We start from the raw sequence: 23022 nt of genomic DNA, 5'->3' as shown, positions 1-23022 counted from the left end.
AGGACTTGAATCCAGGAACTCCAGTTTAAAGGCACCCCAAGCAGCACTTAACTGCTGTGCCACAATGCCTGCCCCAAGTAGCATTAGTTTTTTTTTAAACTTTTGTTTATTTGCGAGGCAGAGAGAGAAAGAGAAGTGACCATCTACTGATTCATTCTCACATGATCACACCACCACGCTAAAGCTTAAGAGCTGGGACACTGGCCTGCTGTCCCATGTGGGTGGCAGAGCTGGCACCGCTGCCTTGCAGGGTGTCCACTGGCAGGAAGCTGGCAGCAATACCTGGAGCCAGGTATTGAGCCCAGGCCCTTGGGTCAAAGACATGGGTGCTTTATGCAGTGGTCTTAGCCGCTAGGTCAAATGCTCATCCCAAGCACTGCTATTTAGAAATCTAGAACAAGCATGACATGGAGTGTTATTCTTTTTTTTTAAGATTAAAAAAATTTTATTGGAGAGTCAGATATACAGAGAGCAGGAGAGACAGAAAGATCTTTTGTCCATTGATTCACCCCTCAAGCAGCCACAACGGCCAGAGCTGCACCAATCTGAAGCCAGGAATCCAGAGCTTCTGGGTCTCCCACGCAGGTACAGGGTCCTAAGGCTTTGGACCATCCTCGACTGCTTTCCCAGGCCACATGCAGGGAGCTGGATGGGAAGCAGGGCCGCCGGGGTAAGAACTGGTGGACATATATGGGATCCCAGCGCGTGCAAGGTGAGGACTACAGCCATTAGGCTACCATGCTGGGACCTGCAGTAGTTATTCTTAATGCATTTCCAAATGGGTTGGAAAGACAATCCCACACGAAACAAATGCAAAAACTTTTAATATGCTTCCATTGCCTAGAGCACATCATGAAATCCCAGCCTGACTTCCACTGGCACCCAGGATGCTCGTAGCCCAGCTTGTTCTGTGGCCAGGTGGTATTTACTTGGGGGAATCAAATCCTTGTATTAACATACGCAAAAACATAATTAGAAAAATCTGTTATAAAAAAACTCATTCTGTTTTCCAAGCCAAATATAAATTACTTGGGGGTAAGTCATGCCAGGAATTCCACTTTGTTCACTCATGTAATTAAGAGCTGCGATCGTGCCAATTGCTGTCACTGCCTATTTTACTTAATTGTTTGGACATGCAGCTCCTTGCAGGCTTCCACAGCTTTTTTTTTCCTCTAATGCTTATTTAATTATTTTATCTTAAAGGCAGAGCAACACACATACGTACACAGGGCAGGATGGGAGGAGGCAGATATATCCCTCTGTTGGTTCACTCCCTAAATGCTTGCAACAGCTGGGGCTGTGCCAGGCTGAAAGCAGGAGCCAGGAACTGCAGCCAGCTCTCACGTGGGTAGTAGGGTCCAAACCATCTTTTGCTGCTTTCCTAGGATGCAGGAAAGCTGCAGAGGAAGTGGAGGAGCTGGGACTCAAACCAGTGCTTGGCTGTGGTGTCCCAAATAGCAGTTTAACTTGCTATGCTACAACACCAGCCTGATTTCACTCGTTTTTTGTTTTTTAACAAGTTGTGCTGATTTTTCTCCGTTTGCCTGCTGCTTGTGGGGAGGACTTGTTTTAAGCAGGTGCTGGATGCGTGCTGGACCCCAAGAAGCGGTGGGACCTTTACAAGGTTACAGGGGACCCAGTAGGTTCTCACCAGCATGTTCAGAGCTTGGGTGCTTCTGCACACAGCTGTCCCCTTCCTGGTTCTCTGTCGCGTGGGGACCCAGCCCCGGGGCTGTCACTGAAGGCTGAACAGGTGCGGCTGCTCCATCTTGACTTTCAACCTCCAAAACTAAACTAAAAATTTATTTTCCTTGGGAGAGCTGCTGCAGTTTCTATATAATTTGTTCTTGTGCCCCTTTCTTGCACCTTGAAACTCACGCAGAAGTTTCATCTCCAAGCCCTGTGAGAACAGCACTGAGTTAGTAAGACTGTGGGTGTCAGAGGCAGAGTCTTGAGAGAGTGGTTAGGGTAGATTAGGTCACGATGCCAGAGCCCCATGATGGAACTTTATTTTTAAAGTTGTATTTATTTTTATTTGAAAGGAAGATTTAGAGAGAGAAGAGACAGCCAGAGAGAGAGAGTGAGAGATCTTCCATCCATTGGTTCACTAGCTATATGGCCACAATGGCTGCAGCTGAGTTGAGCTGAAGCCAGGAGCTTTTCCTGGGCCTTCCACGTGGATGCAGCGGCCCAGGGATTTGAGCCATCTTCTGTGGCTTTCCCAACCCATAAGCAGAGAGCCAGCATTTGGCACAACAGCTAAACACCACTTGGGGAGCCTGCACTGCCTATCCACCTGACCCACCCTGATTTTGATGCAGCTTGCTGCTCATGCACACATTGGAGGTAGCCGGAGATGACTCAAAGAGTGGGGTCCCTGCCAGCCCCCTGGGGATCCCGGTGGAGCTCCGGGCTCCTGTCTTTGGCAAGGCCTCACCTTGGCTGTTGCAGCCATTTTGGGGGAATGAACCAGCTAATGGAGGCCCTCTCTCTGTCATTTTGCTTTTCAAATAAAGAAATCTTCAAATAATTTTTTTTTACTTTTTATTTTTGATGATGTTTACATAGTTGATCAGAGTGGGAAGGATCAAGGTGTCATCATTATTTCCAAACTTTCTATTTCTTCCTGCATTTGGAGGAATGGCAGAGATAAAGAGAGAAGCCACATGATAGCAACCCAGGGTCCCGATACGGTGCATGCTCTGAGGGTTCTGCCCAAGTGGGCTGGATAGTTTTGAAATGCCAAACAGACAGTGAAGCCGATCATACGGGTGGTCTTCAAGGGGCAGCAGGCATCAGGGCAGGGTCTGAGAACAGAACACAGGGAAGGTGGCTGTGGAACCAAGACCCATCCATGACACTCTTAGGCCCCTGGTTCTGAACATTACTTAAGACACAGATCACACCCTTCCACTTCATGCAGAGTGTATGTACCACACAAGCAGGTGGCTGCGTTTACCCCTTTTCCATCCTTCACACTGCAATTGCCATAAATACCACATCTACAGACACCCCAAACTCTACAATAAAATGTTGTAATTATTGGTTTGCACTGTCCTATTTTGGATTGATTGAGAGGAGAAGTGTCTCATGTTTACCCAGATAGGCACCATTTCCAAGGCTTCCCATTTCCTTCTGAAGATCTGCGTTCACTCCCGCTCTCATACCCCATCAGCATCAAAATATGTCTTCTCCAGGATTTTTGGCAGCAGATCTGATCGCAAGAAGTTCTCAGTTTTCTTCTGTCTGAAAATGTCGCGCCTTCACCTTCGTTCTTAAGAGATGTCATCATGAGAACTGGGATTATGACTGGCTCTGTTTGTCTTTGAAACATTTTATTCTGGAGAGAGAGAAGGAACCCATCACTGGTTCACCACTCCAAATGCCCAGGACAGCTAACATTGGGTTGAAGCTAAGTTTAACAGGCCAGAAACTCAATCCAGCTTCCCAGGAGGGTGGCAGCAGCCTGGTTCCTGGAGCCGCCATCCCTGCCTCCGGATTCTGTGTCAGCAGGAAGCTGGAGCCAGAAGCCGGAGTCAGCAGCCAGGGCTCGAACCCAGGGACTCCAGGATGGAACTAGGCCAAATCCCGGCCCTCCAGTTGGCCTTAAAAAAAATTTTTTTTAAACCCTATGCTTCTCTGCCAAAATGCCTGATGTTTTTTAGTTCAAGAATATTTTTCCTTCTGCCCTGGCTGTCATTTCAATGTGTTTCCTCCAAAGTTTATGTTTGGAAACTTAATCCCCAGGGCAATGGTATTGAGACTAAGAAAAAAAAAAAAAAGAATTGGAAATTATTTATTTTGAAAGGCAGAGTGATGGAGAGGTGTAGAGCTCTTGTAGCTTGTGGATCACTCCCCACAAGGCCCCCACGGCCAGGGCTGGGCCAAGCAGAAGCCTGGAGCCTGGAGTGCCACCTCTCACTTGGGCTATCACCCTGTGCTTTGCCAAGAGCATTAGCAGAAAGCTGGATTACAGACAGAGCTGACAAGGCTTGAACTATCACTCTGACATGGGAACCTGCTCGGCCTCAAACCTGGCCACTAAATGTTTAGTATATTTGACACCAGAGTATATTTGGGGAACATACTTTTCCTGATTGATCTGAAGTTTAAACTTAGCTTATATTAAATCTCACATTTTTGTTTACTAAACCTGGCAACTCTGTACCCAACAGGGCCTTAAAGTGTCATCGCTTGTGCCCTCGGGGACTGGCAAATATATTTCCAGAAATTTCTGCAAAGCTCTGTCTTTACATGGGGTGGGGTGAGGGGATATTCACGGGGCCACTGCTGTGTATTGGGTGCCTGGGACAGAAGAACAGGATCGAGGTGGGCCCTGGCCTTGGGGCCTCTCAGATTTGCTGCAGTCTCCCTGCCCTCCATCCCCTCCCACCACTACCCCTCTCCTTCCGTCTCCCCCTGGACTCTGTGACCCTAACTGGGGTATCCTTTCCACAGAAGAGTTTGTGAACTGCAGGGCCTGCCCACCCCTTGCTTGGCTACCACCTTGCCTGCTTACCTCATAGCACTTCTTTCCTGTTTGTCCAACAAGCCGAGCTCTCTCTCTCACCTCAGGGCCAGTCTAGAACTCTTTCCTAGTTCTTGATGCTGGACCCTTCTCATGTTCTAAACTCACCTTCAGGGAGGACTTGTCTCCTGAAGCAGCCAGGAGCATCAGCGCAAAGGCACAGAGCAGGAATGACAGAGGCCAGGCCCAGGACTGGCCCAGGTGTAACAGGTGTAACAGATGCAGCTCAGTAGCCCTGAGGGACCTGCTGGCCTTCACGGTGGACTTGGCTGCACAGGCCAGGAGTGTTAAGGAACCAGCATCCCTCCCAAGGCAGCGCTTAGCCATGACTCACAGCAGGCAGGCTGTGTCACAAGGGCCTGCCTGCTGCTTCCTCCTTGTCTTCTCTCTCTCTCTTTCCATTTCTTTCTCACTCTTTCAAATAATAAGTCAACCTTAAAAAGCAAATGAGCAAAAATAAAAAACACACCAAGGAGAATGGGTCCATGGTAGTCGTGTGCTTTCAGGCTGTTTGGTTCTCTCCCTCTCCCGCTTCAGCTGGGAACAGGTGGTGATGTTTGGGATGCCAGGGACACTGCTAGATGGTGCCTAGGACAGCCTCTTCCCCTACCTCCCGGAAAAGAATGGTATAACACCCTGAGAGTGCTGTGGGTGGGAAACCTGCTTTCTGTTTTAGAGTCTTCAGTTACTGAGGGGTTAGTTCCTCCAGGAATTCACCTGCAGACGGAGCTGCTGCTCTGCCCAGGGTGTCTGGAGCTGCCAAGAACTCCCAAGCCTGGGTGGCAGAAGACACCGCGGGCCAGGCGAGAGGGCACAAGGCCCTGGGTTGATAGGTCCCCAGTCCTGAGTCCCTGGAAGATGAGACACCCTAGTTTTGTTCTGAAGACTTGGACACAATCACATTGATTTCCAGTCTAGTCTGTTGGAATGCAGATGCAACCAAGGAGCTAGTTTGCGGTGAGGCTGTGGCAACAAGGGGCACACAGCCAGTTGGGGGACGGGCAGGGCATTGGGGCCCGAGCAGGCTGGCCTCAGAGTCCACGATCCTACCCACCGCATCAATAGTCGTTCTGCACAAGCACACTAAACTCTGGAACCCTGGCCTGGCTGGCCCCTGAGGCAAGTCCTCACACGGGTCTTCAGTTCACACACCTCAGGGTGCTAAGGCTTTTGGCCTTCTTCTATTGCTTTCCCAGGCCTTAAGCAGGTTGCTGGTTGGGAAGTGGAGCAGCTGGGACATGAATCAACACCCATATGGGATGCCAGTGTTTGTGAGGGAGGATTTAGCCACTGAGCCATCGTGCTAGGTCCATGCATGTCTTTAAAAATCTCATTTTAAAATGAAAAATGGCAGAAGCAAGAGCAGCCCCATCTGTGGATATGCTGCAAGACATGAAGAATCAGTTTATACCCCGTGTGCTCAAACACGATCCTGTATTCCCCAGGGAATTGCCTCTGCCACCTGCACACCCTCCCTCTTTCCTCCTTCTAAAGTGGGTGAGGCAGGGAGTTAGGAAAGGAGACAAGGAGCTAGGGCCTGCCAACACCCAAGCCAGGCACACAGCCAAGTACCCCCTTTCATGTCAATTCAATGTGGCTGAGGACTTGGCACACCCACCGCCCATCATGCCTCAGCTTACATCAGGCACAGGGGACAGAGATGCCTGCTTGGGGACCACCATGTGCACTGCAACCCAGCTCCAAATCCCATCTCCCTCAGTTTCTCCCTGAGCCCCACCCGTACCCTGTAAGAGGATGATCCCAGCCTCGGTGCGGGCTGTTTGCTGTCGCGAGGTCACCTGTACTCATGGCTGAGTGTGTGCTGTCTTTCTACCTTTCTATAAATCCTACCCCTCTGTTCTCTTCTTGCTGTGTCTTCCGGCTACATTCTTACGTGCCAGGAAGATAAGAGCCTGGACTAAATCTAACTGGAGAGGCTCTCCAATCCCAGCCAGAACTCTCGGTCCCTACAACACTTCCAGGCCCCGACAGGACTGCAAAATGCGTCATGGCCTGCCCTCTTCAGGGTAATTCAGCTCCTCTTGGTCTCTGGATCTCGCTTGTGCAGCTGCTCCCAAGGGGAGGTGATGTGGGAACGGAGTGGGAGGATGCTCACATTCGAGGTGGTTCAAGTTTAGGGCAGGCACCTGAGAATGATACCTGACCCCTTTTCCATTCCACAAACTTCACTTAGCCAGGAGCTTCCTTCTGATCTCCCATGTGGAGACCATCTTCCACTGCTTTCCCAGGTACATTGGCAGGGAAAGCGGAGCAGCCGGGGCTTGAACTGGCTCCCATACGGGATGCTGGTGCTGCAGGCGGCAGCCTTACCTCCTTATGTCATGGTGCTGGCCCAGCCTCATTCACATCTCCCTGAGCAAGTGGTCACTGTCTGCCCCAGAACCCCGACTGGCTCCCTGCAGAATGAAACAGGATGGTGTCATTAATTTGCCAAGGCAGAAGGAAAGAGCAGCAGCTAGATCTGCCAGCGCGTCCCCCGGGTCCTGCCCTCACTGCCCAGAGCTGGATCTGCCAGCGCGTCCCCCAAGTATTGCCCTCACTGCCCTATGACATGTGGCCAGCCCTGCCTGAGGGCTTGCCCCACATCCCAGGGTCTGTTCCCATTGACATGATAATTGAAACAACTGTGCTTTGCACAGCTAGGGCAATCCAACTGACTTCAACTAGCCTACCTGGTCTCAACTCACCTTCCTGGCTTCAACTAGCCCTTTTAGTTTCAACTAACTCCTCCTTGGCCTCAACTAATTTTCTGGTTTCAACTAGTTCTCTGCCCTGCCTGGCTACAAGTCCTTCCTCCTCAATTAGTTTGACGAATCTCAAGTCATCTCCTCGCCTTGAGGGACCCAATCTGCCCTCAGCCAGTCTTCTCACAGCCTCTGGTTGCTCTGTCTCCTTGACCTCAATGAACTCCTTGCCTCCCAAGTTTTTCACAACCACAGCTTGCACCTGAATTTCTTGCCTCCCTTTTTTTTTGACTCATGTTCTTGCCTTTACCTCCTTCTAGAACATCTGACAGTCCCGGAAAGCTCAGCTCACCATCACTGTCTGGAGTGATATTTTCTCTACGACCCTTTTGGATGGCACCTACAGTGCCCTCCCACACGGCCTTGTCCCCAGGGAGATGGGAGGTGGTGATGTGGAGCCCAGAGACACACTTAATGAATCCTCGCAACACCCACCCATGCTCTCCTTCTCTCGGTCTTACAGACGAGAGGCTTGAGGCTCGGGAGTAGTCCATGCCAGAACTCATTTTTAGGAAATAAAGGACAAGATATTGAAACCTATTCTATTAGGGGCTGGCATTGTGGCAAAAGGGTTAACCCCTGCCTGTGATGCTGGTATCCAGGCACCAGTTTGAGTCCCGGCTGCTCCCCTTCATCCAGCTCCCTGCTAATGCACCTGGGAAAACAGTCGAGGAAGGCCCAGGGTCTTGTGCTCCTGCACCCGTGTGGGAGACCTGGAAGAAGCTCCTGGCTCCTGGTTGTGGTTCGCCCCAGCCCTGGTCATTAAGATCATCTAGGAGTGAACCAGTGAATGGGTCTCTCTCTCTCTCTCTCTCTCTCTCTCTCTCTCTCTTCCTTCTCTTGGTAACTACCTTTCAAATAAATACAATGAGTTTATTCTGTCTGACTCCCTGGCTGTCCTTAGTGAAAGTGCTGTCTTTTAAGGTTCAGCACTTACTATCAACACAGGGTTGAGCAAATGAAGAAAACATAGACTGTCTTAAACGACTCCCTGGCCAGCCCAGTGGCTGGGTCTGTGGGGACCTGGAGAGAGGTGACCTGAGCAGGCTGGCTACCCCATTAGAACATCACCAGCAAGGAGAGCATCCACCCCTGGGTCCTGCCTGCCAATGTGCTGTGCCCTGGGGGCAGTTTTCTCAAAGCGGTGCTCTGGGGGTGTCTGTGGGGGTGGGCAGAATTTGCATCATAAAGGGACCCTGTCTTGGTGCAAGCTGGGAGCTGAGCTGTCTTGCAGAAAGCTTGGGGCCTTCCCCTGACTGGGTCGCCATGGAAATTAGTTTGCAGAAAGAAAGGAGCTATTTTAAGAAGGAGTGGAGACAGGAACCTGAGAAGCTGGGGTTAAGGGAAGGTAGCTGTGGGAGAGCTTTTCTGAATGACTCACTAATTTCTCTCCTATGGAGTGGAAAAAACAATGGTCCTGAAAGAGAACTGACACTCCGGCAGGAGGAGGAGTTGGAGGGCCGACCCTGACCTTGCAGGTGGCAGGCAGTGTGGGGAGATGCTGGGGGCCGCTATTGCTGCCACGGACCATCCGTTGTGATAATAACACCTCCTTGTTGGCAAAAACGCTGCTGTTGTATAACCACACAACGAAGGAAAGATTCGCTTCCTAACAGGATGGATGTCTGGCCCAGCGTCTGCAGTCCTCAGGCACGGCAAACTTCACTTCGACTGCAGGGATTTGGATTGGCTGCCCTCTTGGTTTCTGAGCTCAGGAAGAAGAGGGAAGTTAATTACGCAGGGGGTGTCTGGGGTCCCTCCCACCCCTTGCCCTAAGTTGTCTGGGCGATGACAGAATTCAGGAGAGGTGGCTGGAGGGGTCCCCAAGAGATGGTGGCAGCCAGGAGCACAGGGAGGAAGCTTTGGGGGAGGGTGCAGGGCTGAGACATGGAAAGGACCAGGCTGCATGTTCTCAGGTGGTGTGGTTCTGGGCGTTGGGCTTGGCTGCCAGCTGTCACAGCCAGGTCTAAATGCACAGCAACTGGACTCAGAGCAAAGCGACAGCGTGTTGGGCATGCCCCCTGCTGCTGCCTCCCTCTGCGCTTCTCCCAGGATCCGCAGCAGCAGTGTGAGGGCGTCCTGGACACCCACCTCTAAGCATGTGAGGCTTGGGCCCTTTGTGCCCAGGTGGGAAGTGGGCACAGGTGCCTGGTGCAGCCCATGCTAGCACCCAGGGGCCAAGGGCATCAATGTCCTGGTTCCCAAAAGCCTGAAGAAGCTGGGTGTCTCCAGCTGCCTCTCTACCCTGGCCTTGGTTTACTGCACCAGAAAGCTGAGATTCCTGGAGGGTATGGGCCCAGTTCACCTTCGGGACCAGGAAGAGAGCCTGCAAGGAGGTTCCCATGGTCTCCTGCCACAGGTCCACTGGCCATCATTGTGGCAGGAATGGTTTGCTCTGTGGCTATTCAGTGGTGCTAGTCCCTCAGGCTGTGTCTAGAGCCCAGGCCTGGGGTCTTGTAGCATCCTGAGAGGCAGTGCCTGCCACAGCACCCTGCAGGTGGGACCAGGCCCCATCAGTGCTGGGTCCTAGGTAAGTCTCCAAGGCTGTTGCCTGCCCCACAAACCAGCCCATGACCTGGGGGAAGTTTTAACATGTGTCTGAGGGTGAATCTTGATCAATCTGGGGGATACTCAAGGACTGGAGGACAGCCCGTACATACTGGAGGGGCACTCCTGCAGGCTGGCAGAGGCGTGTATGTGGGGACTGATGTCCATCCCTGTTCCTGTCCATCCCTCGCTTCCACCTGCCTCTGTGGCGGAGGCCATGCCTTCCCATCATCCCACAAACCCTCTTTCCCCTGCTGTTGCTCTGTCAGCCTGGAAACACATGTGGGCCTCCTAGTGTCGGGGCTGGGAGGAGATGCCACACAGACAGCATGAGTGAGAAATGCACAGTTTATTTGGTCACACGGTTGGAGACCCTTGAATACACACGCACAACGCGCACACACACACAACTGGGTTGGGTTTCCATCCTTAATTCCACTATATCAAAAAGCAGTACAAGAAGAGACATGACCGATCTATTCTCTAGTAGCTGGGGATGCGGGGCTGGAAGCCACGAGCTGGGAAAGAAGAGGCTGCCCAGCTTCCAAGGCAGTTGGGCCCCAGGGCCTGACGCTCGCCAGCGATAGCACACGGCCACTGGTGCAGCATGTGAGTGCCAGAGGCCCAGTGGTGGCTTTCCACCTCGACAGACACAAGGCAGCCTGGCACAGGGACCCAGAATAGGCCTGGGGAGCCGGGCAGATCCCTCCACTAGTGCAGGCGGGGCCAGGATCCCTGGGCGTTGGTGGAAGCAGCTGCACTGTGGAAGCCGGACAGGTCCAGGCTCCTGCACCCTCAGTTAGCAGCTCAGCCCCTTTGGCTCCCTGCAGGCTGAGCCCTGGCCTTGCTCCGGGTGGGCACTGGCCTTCTTAATGCTTTGTCCCAACCTCTCAGGACATATGGGCATCCATTGGGCGCGGGGTTGGGCATGTGTGTTTAGTGGGTTACAGTCTCAGCTCTGGAGAGGGACCCAACAGAATATTCCTGAAGCACTTAGCACAGCACATGGCACACAGTGAGTGCTTGATCTGTGCGGCCATCATTATTCATATTCATATTCATATTATTATCATGATAATGTGTCTCTCCACCCTGGAGAGCACTCTGGTACCTCGGGTCCTTTCTAAAAATGGGGGTGTGCCTAAGGCACAGGGGTCTCCAGTACCAAGACCAAGCTGGGGCCCCAGGCACTTGGTGTGTGCTTTCCTTTCCACCCTCAGTGTATGGTGCCCAGCTTGGCAGCCAGTGCACTGCTCAGGCCACACAGAAGCTGGGCCTGTTTTCCTAAGAGTTGCAAAGCCTGGCACAGGAAGCTGGAAGAGGCGAGGGGCCGGCAGGAGGTCTTGGGCGAGGCGGTGGGTGGCTTCGGCTCTCCTCCAGGCTCCTGGCCTGAACTGCCAGCAGCTTCCCCAGGGCTTCACTGCAGGACAAGAACAGAAAGGCTGTCATTGGCACCAGGACTCGGCTCCCGAAGGGCCCCTGCATCCCCACATCCCCACATGCTGAGGCCCCAGGGAGGCCTCCTTTATCGCAGGACTGCAAGAAGCCAGGACACACATTCCTAACACTCCAGCAGGCTTGCCAACATGCTCGGAAAGTGGAATATAAGGGTCATGCAGGGATGGGCACTGGCCGAGCAGGGAAGACCCACTTGTCCCCACATAGCAGGACCATTTCTGGGGTGCTTCCTGCTATGCCCACTCTGGGAGCAGGCAGGCAATGGCTCTAGTGGTTGGGTCTCTGCCCTCCATGGGATGGAGGTGCCAGCTCCTCTAGCCTGTCCCAGCCTTGGCTGTTGTGGGCATTCTGAGAGAGAAGAGGGGAGAGGAGCTTTCTCTCTGCTTTGCAAGTAAAATAAATAAGGAGAACTTTAAAAACGACATTTTACACAAACTTTTTGCAGCCCTCTTATGGTCAATTATAGATACTCTACTGCCCCGTGTATACCTACACACGCAGATATTCCAATCACAGACAGAAAATATTCAAAAACTAAATTGCTGGTGCTGTAGCATGGTAGGTTAAGCCTCTGGCCTTCCATCTGGGCACTGATCCAGTACCCTGCACGTGGCCTGGGAATGAAACATAAGATGGCCCAAATGTTTGAAGGCTCTTTCACTGACATGGAGGACCTGGAAGAGGCAGCCCCTCGCTCTTGCTTTCAGCCTGGCTTATCTCTGGCTGTTGCGGCCATCTGGGAATGAACCAGCAGATGAAAGATCTCTCTCTTTCCCTCCTTCTCCCTCTGAAACTCTGTCTTTCAACTGAAAATAAATAATCTTAAGGAAGAACACACAAATGGCATCTGTATTCAATATGTACAGATTTTTCCCCCTTGTTATTATTTCCTAAGCAACACAGTACAACAACTATTTTTTTTCCATTTACATTGCATTGGGATGCTAAGAAATCCAGAGATGACTTGAAGTGTGTGGGAGATTGTGTGCATGTCACATGCAAACAGGATGCTATCGTAGAAGGCCTTGGGGGTCTGTGGACCTTGGGCTGCACAAGGGCCTGGAGCCGACAGCCCCGGATCCCATGGACAGCACAAACATGTTCTGGTACATGATGGACCCTCAGCACTCTCCACCTGCATGAGGGGTGCGCCAGGAGCAGCCGTTTCTATAGAAGAGAAACTGGGACTCAAGTTGCAGGCCCAGGAAGTGGGATTCGAATCCCACATGGAGTCTGTGTTTTGGTTACTGCTAGTTTTGCTTAGAAACATGCGTTTGAGGGAGGGAGGTTGCACCCCACGTCCAAGCTCTGATTCTACACTTGCTTCTGTTTGTGTACCTGGGGAGGCAGCAGGGGCCAGCCCAAGTGGACATCTCTGTCTGCCTTGCAAACACACACATGCAAAATTAAAAAGAGGTGAATTTTTTAAAGAAACGAGGAGAATAACGCATCTGAATTCTCTCCAAAACCCTATTTTATTCTTATTTGAAAGGCAGAGTTGAGAAAGAGGGAGAAAGAGAGGGAGAAAAAGAGAGAGAGAGAGACAGAGAGAGAGAGTGTTCCATCTGTTGGTTCACTCTCCAAATGGTCACAATGGTGGGAGCTTGCTTGGTTCAAAGCCAGGAGTGTTTTCCGGGTCTCCCATGTGCATGCAGGGTCCCAAGGCTTTGAAGCATCCTCCACTGCTTTCCTAAGCCACGAGCAGGGAGCTGGGTTGAGAGAGGAACAACCAGGACACAAGCCAGCACCCATACAGGATGTCAGCACACAGTAGAGGCTCACCATGCTACACCATGGCGCCAGCCCTCCACTTGCACTTCTGATTTCAGCTTCCTGTTAATTCGGATCCTGGGGGACAGCAGGCGAACATTCAAGCAGTTGAGTCCCTGCTATCTTTGTTGGAGAACCAGAATTGAGGTTTCCGGTTCCTGGTTTTGACCAGTGCAGCCTGATACTAAAGGTATTTGGGGGAGTAAACCATTGGATGGGAGATTTTTCTCTCTACCTTTCCAATAAAAAAACCTCCATTTTTTAAACTAAAAAATATTCCGATTCCAACCCTTCCTCCTGGGACAGCTCCCAGGATGCTCACAGCACACACCTCAGAACACACATGAATACAGCATACACAGCTGTGCACACAGCAGCACACGTGAGCATCCTGGGGACCCACCTGCATGGTGGTCCTGCTGAGCGGCCCCTCCTCTGGCCGGTGCTTGCCGTGGTGGGGGAGCTCGGTGTTCTCACGGTAGTCACGGCTCTTGGAGTGCTGCAAGTGCAGCACAGCTGGACTCTTGACGGGCAGGGGTGGCCTCGGGGATGGAGTGGGTGGCATCGACAGGGACCCGGACTGCTGGCTCATTTCTGACCTGGAGGGCTTGATGGGCCTCTTGGCTGGCACTGGGGCTTGGGAGCTGGCTGGGGCCTTGGGTTTCCCTTGGCTCTTGTCCCCACTGGCCACCCTGCCCTCTGCAGAGGAGGAGCAGGTGAAGGAGCGCAGCCGGGGCGCTGGGCAGATTGGGGGCACGGGGGCTTGCTTGCCCGGGCCCTTGCCTCCCTCACCCTCCTGGGCTTTGGTGAGCACAATGCTGGGTGATTGGAGCCCGGAGTCCAGGCAGGATGGGGGCTCCTTCCTCAGCAGTTTGGGGGACTCCTGCTCCTTCCTGGGAATTGGCTTAGGAAAGGAGTTCACGGAGCCGTACAGTGGGTTCTCAAACATCTCCGGCTTGGTCGGCTGCAGGTCCTCCTGTGGGCAGGCTTCGGCTGTGTTCTTCCCCAGGTCACCAGGCCTAGGATGTGACAGAGCGGACACATGAGGGCACGGGCTGTTTTGGGAGTTTAGGCTTTTGTTTTGGGGTGGAACATGCGAGAGGTGCTGATTGCATAACACAGTGATTACCCTGAAAGTCACCTAACTGTTCATGTTGAAATAGCTGACTTTATGTCATGCAAATTTCACCTTGAAAGACAGAAATCAAGAAGAGGGGTGGGTGTTCTGCACATCAGTTAGTGCCTGTGCCTCATATCAGAGCGACTGGTTCGAGTCCTGGCTCTTCCACTCTGGCTCTGCCTCCACTCTGACAGCTTCCTGTTAATGCATACCCTGGGATGCAGCAGGTGGACTGAGTTCTGGGCTCTTGGCCTTGGCTTGGCCCAGCCCTGGCTTGCTGCAGGCGTTGGGAGGGGAGTGAGCCAGCAGACCAGGAAGCTTTCCCTCTCTGTTTCTCTGCCTTTCAAATAAAATAAAAAGGCAAAAGGAGAAGACATGCTTCTGTCATCTGTATGTTGCCTCCCGTCTGGTTTAGGACCTTTTCTGCTCCCAAAACTGTTCCTAGAAGAGCATCAGTGAGCAAGGGCAGGGCTTTAGAAAGGAAAGGAAAGAATGGATCTACATGGTATCCCAAGAGCAGCCTAGGCTCCACGCTCTAACCCCTACTGCTGCCAGAATTCTCCCTGCATCCCGGCTTCTTCCAGGACTCGCAGCCTCCCCTCTGCTCTTCTCAGCAAATCCACTTGAACGCTCAGGAGAAGGGGAGCCTTGCGGGTCATCTGTTCTCCTGCTCAGCAACCATTCGTGCTACCTGAGGATCTGCGTTCAGGACCATCACCCACCAAGTGTAGCCAAAGAGCCCAGACTGAGTGCAGGGGACCAACAGTCCCAGTCAGCACTGACCTCTCCCCTGCAAGTGAAGTCCTGTCCTGAGAGGGCGCCTTCCTAACTCCCAGCGGTGACGACAGTCCGAGGGCCAGAGACGGAATGTCACCTGGGCAGCAGTGGCCTCTGGCTGACCCTGTTTTAGAGTGCCCTGACTTGAGCAGGTCAGTGCTGAGCAGTGTGTGAGCACCAGGGCTATGAGCGCCTCTTCCGAGGCTCCGATGCCAGTGGCATCAACCGGTCAGTGCTGAGCAGTGTGCGAGCACCAGGGCTGTGAGCGCCTCTTCCGAGGCTCCGACGCCAGTGGCATCATCCTGCTCGGGGAGTGCCGGGGATTCCACTTTCTGCAGAAAAGCAAGCTGTTGAGATGGCAGCATGACTCCCCCACCCTCACCCTGGGAGCCCATGGGAGTGTTCCGGCCACGCCGCCTGCCACTGACTGCTCGGCAGTCATACCCCAGCCAAGCTCTAATTACTTTTGGGGAACAGATGTGGGCCCCAGGGACAGATGGGTGTCATCCTTGCACAGGAACAGTAAGCCAGGATGTCGGGGCGACCAGCCTCAGGGCATGCCAGAGGGAACTGACTGCAGACTCAGGACTTCTGCTCATTACTTCTGGAAAGGCCTGGAAGCTGTTGTGCAAAGTCTCTTCCTCCTATAGGTGTCTGGACCACCAGAGACTCTGCTAGGAGTTAGCCCAGGCAAGAGGCTGCAGGGGGCTATTGGGGGTCTCGTGTCACACCAGGCAGCAGGGGAGCAGGGCAGCAGGTGGAGGGGAACCTCTACAGCAGGGGTTGGGGTGGGGGTAATCACAAAATTCAAATGTGAGTCTATTTTCTGCCCACAGGTGCCAAGCAGCCCATGGCTGCTGAATACGGGAACGGCACCCAGGGTGGTGAGTTCTGTGTCAAGCGACCCTGCAGATGCCAAGCCCTTTCTGCATGGCACAGTTTAGCTCTGGCTGACCTACCATCCTTGCTCACTCAGCACGGAAGGGCAGGATTGCAGGCTCTCCTCGGACATGGGTGCCTTTCACTTGCAGCGCTACCCATGGTGGCTGGTCCCCAGCCTTGGGACCCTGGGGGTAATGGGAACAGGGCTGGGAACGGCCTTCCCAAAGCCTTGGCTCAGGCTGGCTGAGCTGGGGGTCTGGGGCAGAGGAGCAGGTACAGTGGGCATTACGGGCTCTCGCCTCTAAGCACCTGATGGGTGATGGGGAGCCCTGCTTCACAGTGAAGGCAGAATGCTTCGGCCAGGCTGAGTGGGGTACAGACCAGCAATTACTATGGCACATTGGCTCTAGCAGCCTAAAAACCTCAACTTAACCAGTGAAAGTCCTCATCCTCTGTCAGTCGCTTCTAGCCCTATGTCCCAGGGCCGTGGCTACCCAGGCACCTACATTCCCCCTGGACAGTACCTTCGCTGCCCACCATCCCAGTGCTGCTTTCTCGCTCTTCTCAGGGAAGCATCAGAATCTTAAACATCATCCTGTTCCCTCCTGCCACTACCCGCCTGTTCTTATCCCCTCCCTTCCCTCACCCACCTACTCTTCATAGGAGAAGCTTAGAGACAAAACTGTCAGCTGCTCCTCCACGCACAGGAGACCCCAGCCAGGTGGCACATGGAAGGGTGGCCATGGAGGAGCCCAAGGAGGCTGTGCTATGGCCCACACTGGCTCCTGCCCTCTGCAGGCTCCCGACAGGCAGGTACAGGCAGCACCATGAGGCCGTCTCCTCTCCAGGCTTGGGGGAAGAGAGGTGGGGAGCCAGCCACTGCTGTCATCACACAGCAGTAAAGACGCCTGCCAGGGAAGACTAGACTTTGCCCTTGCCAGTCTGTACCCCCTCAACTCTTGGGGGCATTGATACCTGTTGGTATCCCATGCAGCTCAGGGACTGGCATTGGTTGGTTCTAGGCAGTGTGTGTGAGGGGCAGGGGAAGCCCTGAGAAGTACCTGAGAGGTTATGCCTTGGGGGGCCAGGCCTGGATGGCTCCAGCCGCTGGCTGCACCAGCTCCTGGCTCAGAGCAGCTCCTTGAACTGCATGGGTTTCCGCAGGAGCTTCCAGGCCCAGGCCCTCTCCCTGCACACGTTGCCTGCTTGCTCTGTGTGCCTTTTCGTTTCATAGTCCTGCAGCACCTGCCCGTCTGTCAGGAGAGGACAGAAGGCATCGTATAGGTCCTTTCTCCTCCTTATGGTACAGAAAAGAGAAGGGGGCTACAGTTGGGAGGATTTTCTACCAGAAAATTCCTAACTCTGTTCCCCTGGGACCTCCAGGGAGGGAGAAAGGCCAGAAAGTTCATGGCTCTGGGAACACATTTGGAATAAATACTGTTTTATAAGAGGTTGCTTTTCTTGGCAGCATCTTTGAAATGATCTATCTCTTTGTTTTTATTTTTCACTTGATTAGCAGGGAAACACACACAGAGAGACAGAAAATTAGCCATTAGTTGATTTACTCCCCAAACGGCCACAACTTCCAGGGCTGGGCCAGACCAAAGTTAGGAGCCTGGAACTCCACCTGGAACTCCCATGTAGGTGCAGGGGCCCAAGAGCTTGGCTAATTTTCTGCGGCTTTCCTAGGTGCTTTCCCAGGGAGCTGGATTGGAAGTGGAATAGCCCTAATACACAGGATGCTGGTATTACAGCTGACAGCTTCACCCACTATGCCATAGCGATGGCCCAAGGACACGGGCATCTTAACCACTGTGCCAAACACTATCTCCTCCCTTCTCTACAATCAGGCTGAACTGATGGGTTAGGATCAAGGATACTCAACAAACGGGTCCTGAGTGCCTACTGGGTCCCAGGACTGGAGACAGACAGAAGCAGACACAAGCCCCTCCCCCCATGGCTGCTGTTCAGGGCAAGAGCCTGTGGTCGGGGGGCTGTCGTAAGCAGGGAGGGGAAGACAGAATGAGGAGGGCTCTCACCTGGCCTCCTGCACCCTGGGGCAGGGCCCCCGATTCGTTGCTGAGGATGAGAATTTCTTTGGCGACAGGGGCGGCTGGGAGGGAGGTGTCGGGGGGCTGTCTCCTCTGCCGGGCCCTAGCGAGGAGTCCTTGGGAAGCTGGTCATAGCTCCAGGCTGTGAGCTGCTGGTCAGGGGACAGCATCTGCTTCACGTGCAGGGGCATCGGCTGCCCGAAGGGCCCCACGCCCATGTAGTTGGGGTTGATGATCTCGGTGACGTTGGGGCCGCTGCATGGAGGGGCCCTGTGATTAGACATGGAGGCACACCTTAGGGTCCCTATCTTTCTTGGGGGTCAGCCCCAGCTCAGGGACAGTGTCCTCTGACGGCCTTATGCTCTCACTTCTGAACATTCATTCATTTATTCATTGAGTTACTGAGGACCTAGCAAGCACCGGGCCCCAGGCCAGGAGGAGGAAATGTGGTCTTCAACATAGTGGCTGTGGTCTCTGTTTTTGTGGGATGGACAAGCAGAGGCAGGGCTGTGGGACAATGACCCCTCCTGTGGGTTTTAAGACCTCAACAGAGTTTTGAATCTATGATAGCACGAAACTCTCTAGACAAACAACTTCAAAAAGTTCACAGAAAAACGTGGTTAAGAGATAAATTCGTTTTTGTGCAAAAGTGTTTTGAAATCCATGCACAGCTTTTTCAGAACATGCGTTTTTTTCATGAACTTTTGGAAGTATGCTTGTATATTACATTTTCCATAGACCTACATACCCCTGACAAGGTTTAATTTATACAAGAGGCACAGGAAGAGAATTAGCAATGATAGATAACGATAAAATGGAACCAGTGGTAATAACTGCTGTAGTGAAAGTTGTTGGAAACCTAAGAATGGTTTCTTTCTGCAACTTTCCATTCAGTAATATTTTTGGATGGTGATTGAGCATGAGGAACTACTGGAAGAAGGCTGGGAGGGAATACTGCCTTACCCATGGCTTTGACCATTTGCAGTTGGAAGTAGACCAAGGAGTGGGTGTGCATAGGGGGTGAGGTGGGGTGAGGCAAGGGCTGGAGGGATACGCAGTGTAGGGCCTGTGGGGTGGAGAGGAACAGCTGCGCCTGCTCCTGGCACACCTCTGTCCCATCAGCAGGTGCGCTGGTCCTCAAGGCCACATCAGCATAAACTTGAACATCTGGATTATTCCCAACCAAGACATTCTCTTGTTAAGAGCAACAGACATGCGCTTCCCTTGTGATCTCTCTTGTCCATTTGTTGTTACTTGGTGATCTCTGCAGTCAGTTCTTGGGTGGCAGTGGGCTCCCGGGTCAGGCGCTGTGCCTCCTCCTCCCCCTGTTTCTCAGGGACCTGACATGAGTAAGTGCTCCCTGAACGCTGGCTGAGCTGAGCTGAGCATTCCAACCAGGAGCTCCACCAGCGTCACCAGTCCCAGTGCCCCATGCCCTACATACCAGCTGGTTCCCACTGCTTCACCAGTCTCAGTGCCCTGTGCCCTACCTGCCAGCCGGCTCCCACTGCTTCCCAGAGTCGTGGCTGCTGAAGTTCCTCAGGGACTTTAACCCACTGGAGTCATCCCGCTCTGTCTTCACAAAGTCTGGGAGACAAGAGCCAGTAAACAGTGTGTGTGAGAGAGAGAGGGCAGGTGAGGCCAAACAGCCTTTGTGTTCAGGTGCAAGCTGGGCAGGGAATAATGGCTGCTGGGTTGGGGGATGGGGTTGGGTTTAGAAAGACTACAAGAACTTCTGAGAGTTCGGGGCCATGGCCCCAGAGTGAGGAGGATTGGTACATGTGACCTGGGGTCACCCAACTTGGTGTCCTCAGCAAAGGACAGAACTGGCAAATGCTTCTTGTCGGATCAGAACATGACAAATTCACGCAAGGGGCTCTAGCACAGCACCTAGTACTCAAAGCCAAGCTGCTCATGGGGTTGCGGGGAGCTGAGACCCCCCTCCTTCATTTTTGACTTGGTTCAGGGTTACAGAGCTGTTGTGACCCACTGTTCTGCTGGAAAAAAAGAGGCTTCATGACCAGAAGGGGGTGCCACAGGCACAGGAGGTAGCACCTGGGGTTCAGACAAGGGGGGGTGCCTTCCCCTGCATGTGGAGGGGGGTCTGTCCCCTTGCTGTTCACTGTGGAGGCAGGGAAGCAGTGCACCTGTGAGTCACGGCTCAGCACCTGCTAGGTAGGCAACATTCGGCCAATCACGTAACCTGGTGCTGCCTCAGTGCCCCCATCTCCCAGACAAGGAGAATCTTTGCTCCCAAGCTGTGACGTGAGGCCAATGAGAGGAGCTGTATGATTGGTTCAGTTCCCACATTCTCAGGTATTTGGTTCAAGTCCAACTCATCATAGACGTTGCTTCATGAGTGCTTTGCAGCAGGCTTTCACGGGCAGGAAGAAAGGAAAATGAAAACAAAAAATCACCCTCTGCCCGAGGGATTGGAAGAAATGCTCCCGGCAGCTCTGTCCCTGTCAAACCCTGTGGCATCTCAAGGAAGCTTTAATGTGACAGATCCTATTGGCAGGTCTAAATTTAATGACTTTTCAAGTTTCAACATTTGGGACATCCTTGAGAGAAAAGGATGAACCCAGGGACCAGCGTTGTGGTCCCTCACACCAAGCTGCCACCCAGGCAGCTGGTATCCCAGCCTGGGGGGAATGGAACCCCGGGTGCACTGCTTCCAATCCCGTCCCCTGCTAGTGAGAAGGCAGCGGTCACAGCTCAAGTGCTTGGGCCCTGCCACCCATGTGGGACACAGGGATGGCATTCCAGGATCCTGGCTTCAGCACGTACCCGCCCCAGCCACTGCAGACATCTGGGGGGTGAACTAGTGGCAGACCTCCCTGTGTTTTCATCTCTAAATCTCCCTTTTCAAGGAAAAGAATAACTCTTCTTTAAAAAACAATCACAAGGTGGAGTCCAAATGCACTGTTACGTTTCACTCTGTTGTCAGGTCTCTCAGCCACATCCATGTTCTCCATACAGAGTGGTGACAGCTTTGATCTCAGCGCCGAATCGGCCAATACCTTAAGATGTAGCTTCCCGCTCCTGCTCTGGGTGGTGTGGATGTGTTGCTTCCTAATTGGTAAGTGGCAGAGGCACTAACAGGGGTGACACCAAGAGGCCAGGAGGGGTGGAGGCCCCAAAGTGTCACAAGCCCTGGGTTTTTGCAGCTGTCACCTGGAGGGTGGCAAGGGCCAGCCCTGGCTGTGTGGGGAGACCCTTGAATCAGCGGAGGGTTTGACATTGCAGCGGGGGCCCTGGCCCAGGCTGGGCTCATGTCCCGAGGCCTCACGGAGGGCGCTGAACCTCCCCCAGGACGGCATGGGTCAGCTTACCGTACAGCTTCTCCCGCTTCTTGCCCTGTGAGGTCTGTAGCTTGATCTCCCCGCGGAAGTGGCCTGTCATCTCCCCATGGTGTGTGAGCGGCGTGTGGATGGGCAGTGGTGTTTCCGTGGCCTCTAACCGCAGAGCGATGCAGCCCTCGCCTGAGGGGAGGGAGAGACAAGAGCCACATCAGGATCTGGCCACTGCACGCTTGAGAAGTGCCAGCGGGCTCAGCAGGGATCCTGCAGTCAGCCCTCCAGGGGGCAAGAGTTGTGGTGCAGAGGATTAAGCCTCCACCTGTAGCAGCAGTGTCCCACATCAGGGCTCGAGTTTGAGTCTGACCAATTCTGCTTTGGATGCAGCTCCCTGCTAATGCTCCTGGGAAAGTAGTGGAAGATGGAGCAAATGCTGGGGGCCCTGCACCCAACTGGGCAACCCTGACAAAGCTCCTGGCTCCTGGTATCGTCATTTGGATCAGAAATCTGTTTCTTTCTCTTAGTCTTTGCAAAAATGCCTGAGTGATAAAGGACACACATCTCAAAGCTTATATGCATAAGCACCACCTGGATTAGTCCATGGCAAATAAAATAAAATAAAATAAAATAAAATAAAATAAAATAAAATAAAATAAAGTAAAATAAAATAAAATAGAAATTAAATTGCATAACGTCCAACAGAAAGCCAGGATTGAAGGCCAGCCAGATTGCCATGTGGTGTGTATGTGCACATATGTGTAAGAAGCAATGCAAGAAATAATGCCAGACAGGTAAGTCAGAGGATGTGCAAGTTACACACTTCTGCACAAAGGAAGTAACTGACTGGGAGTGGCACCTGCAGCCAGTGTCACAGATGAGGCCATGTCAGAGCTGAACCCTGGAGACATCCCCAGCAGACAAATGGGCAAATCATGACAGAGGCTTGTCACGAGACTAACTATGACTGCTTGGCTTCAGCAACCGAGAAGTAGTTCTGCCTTCTTAGCCTGAGAAATTCAAGTTAATGAAGCAGTAAAGTGTTCCTAAAAGGCATGAAGTTAGCACAAAATGCCAGCAAGGAAGGGGGTACCTTGTACCCTCTGACAAGTGCACAGTCGGGAGCATGAGGGAGCTTCAACTGCTGGCGTTGGAAGGCATCGCTACCCTGCATCCGTGCCATCCTCCCCTCCTGCCCCAGGCCCCTTGGTCTAAGGGACACTGCTCCCTCTTTATGTCCCTGCCCTCTTGCCACATCTGCTGCTGTGTCCATGGTCTCTTCCGCCTGACACCATTTGCTCTCCTCCCGGCCTCCCTGGCTGGCCATCTCTCTTTCCTCTGACCGATCCCATGGCCAGAAATGGGACATTGTTAACCCAGCTGTGCAAATCCAAGTGTGGCTCCCACAGCCCCCTCGCCTCATGGCCACATGCTCGCCCCCTGCAACACCTCTCCACTGAAGCCTCTCCTCCCCGTTTCTCCTTTGACTTCCTCTCTGGCAATACAGATTTGTAAGAGGCAAGTCTGACCATGTTGCTGTCATGCTTGAGTCCGGCTCCCTGCTATCCTGGCCAAGAGCTACCTGGTCTATTGTTCTTAGCCTTTTTCTCTGGCCACCTGCTCTCTCATGCTCCGCTCCAGCTCAGTACAACGGTGAACCTGGCAGAGGGCAGGAACCGCAGAGAGGTTAAGGGTGTTAACGAAGACCCTGGGCGTCTCTAACGACACAGCTGGTGCAGCTACAGGACCTCACAGCCTGCTGAACCCAGACGCTGGGCAGCACTGACTACAGGTGACAGGAGATAGCGGGGCAGACGTGGCCACCGCCCTA

The 23022-nt window shown here is 53.0% G+C and overlaps 1 protein-coding gene across 3 annotated transcripts in view; it reads right to left on the bottom strand.

Annotated features, from left to right (window-relative positions):
• Window positions 1-11040: 11040 nt before the first annotated feature.
• The window catches only part of INPP5D (inositol polyphosphate-5-phosphatase D), a 107665-nt gene continuing 95683 nt past the window's right edge, over window positions 11041-23022 (bottom strand). Inside the window, exons 23-27 of one of the 3 annotated variants that reach the window (XM_058665118.1) lie at window positions 21231-21380; window positions 19389-19485; window positions 17887-18168; window positions 13472-14087; window positions 11041-11260 (exon numbers count right to left, since the gene is read on the bottom strand). In XM_058665118.1, coding sequence (XP_058521101.1) covers window positions 11258-11260; window positions 13472-14087; window positions 17887-18168; window positions 19389-19485; window positions 21231-21380 — 1148 coding nt within the window. In that variant the 3' untranslated portion in view covers window positions 11041-11257. The remainder of the gene's footprint in view (window positions 11261-13471; window positions 14088-17886; window positions 18169-19388; window positions 19486-21230; window positions 21381-23022) is intronic. The other 2 variants (XM_058665119.1, XM_058665120.1) reach the window with 2 other exon arrangements.

Source organism: Ochotona princeps, chromosome 5 (assembly GCF_030435755.1).
Source record: "Ochotona princeps isolate mOchPri1 chromosome 5, mOchPri1.hap1, whole genome shotgun sequence".
Lineage (NCBI taxonomy): Eukaryota > Metazoa > Chordata > Mammalia > Lagomorpha > Ochotonidae > Ochotona > Ochotona princeps.
This window is presented reverse-complemented; position numbering and strand designations above follow the sequence as displayed.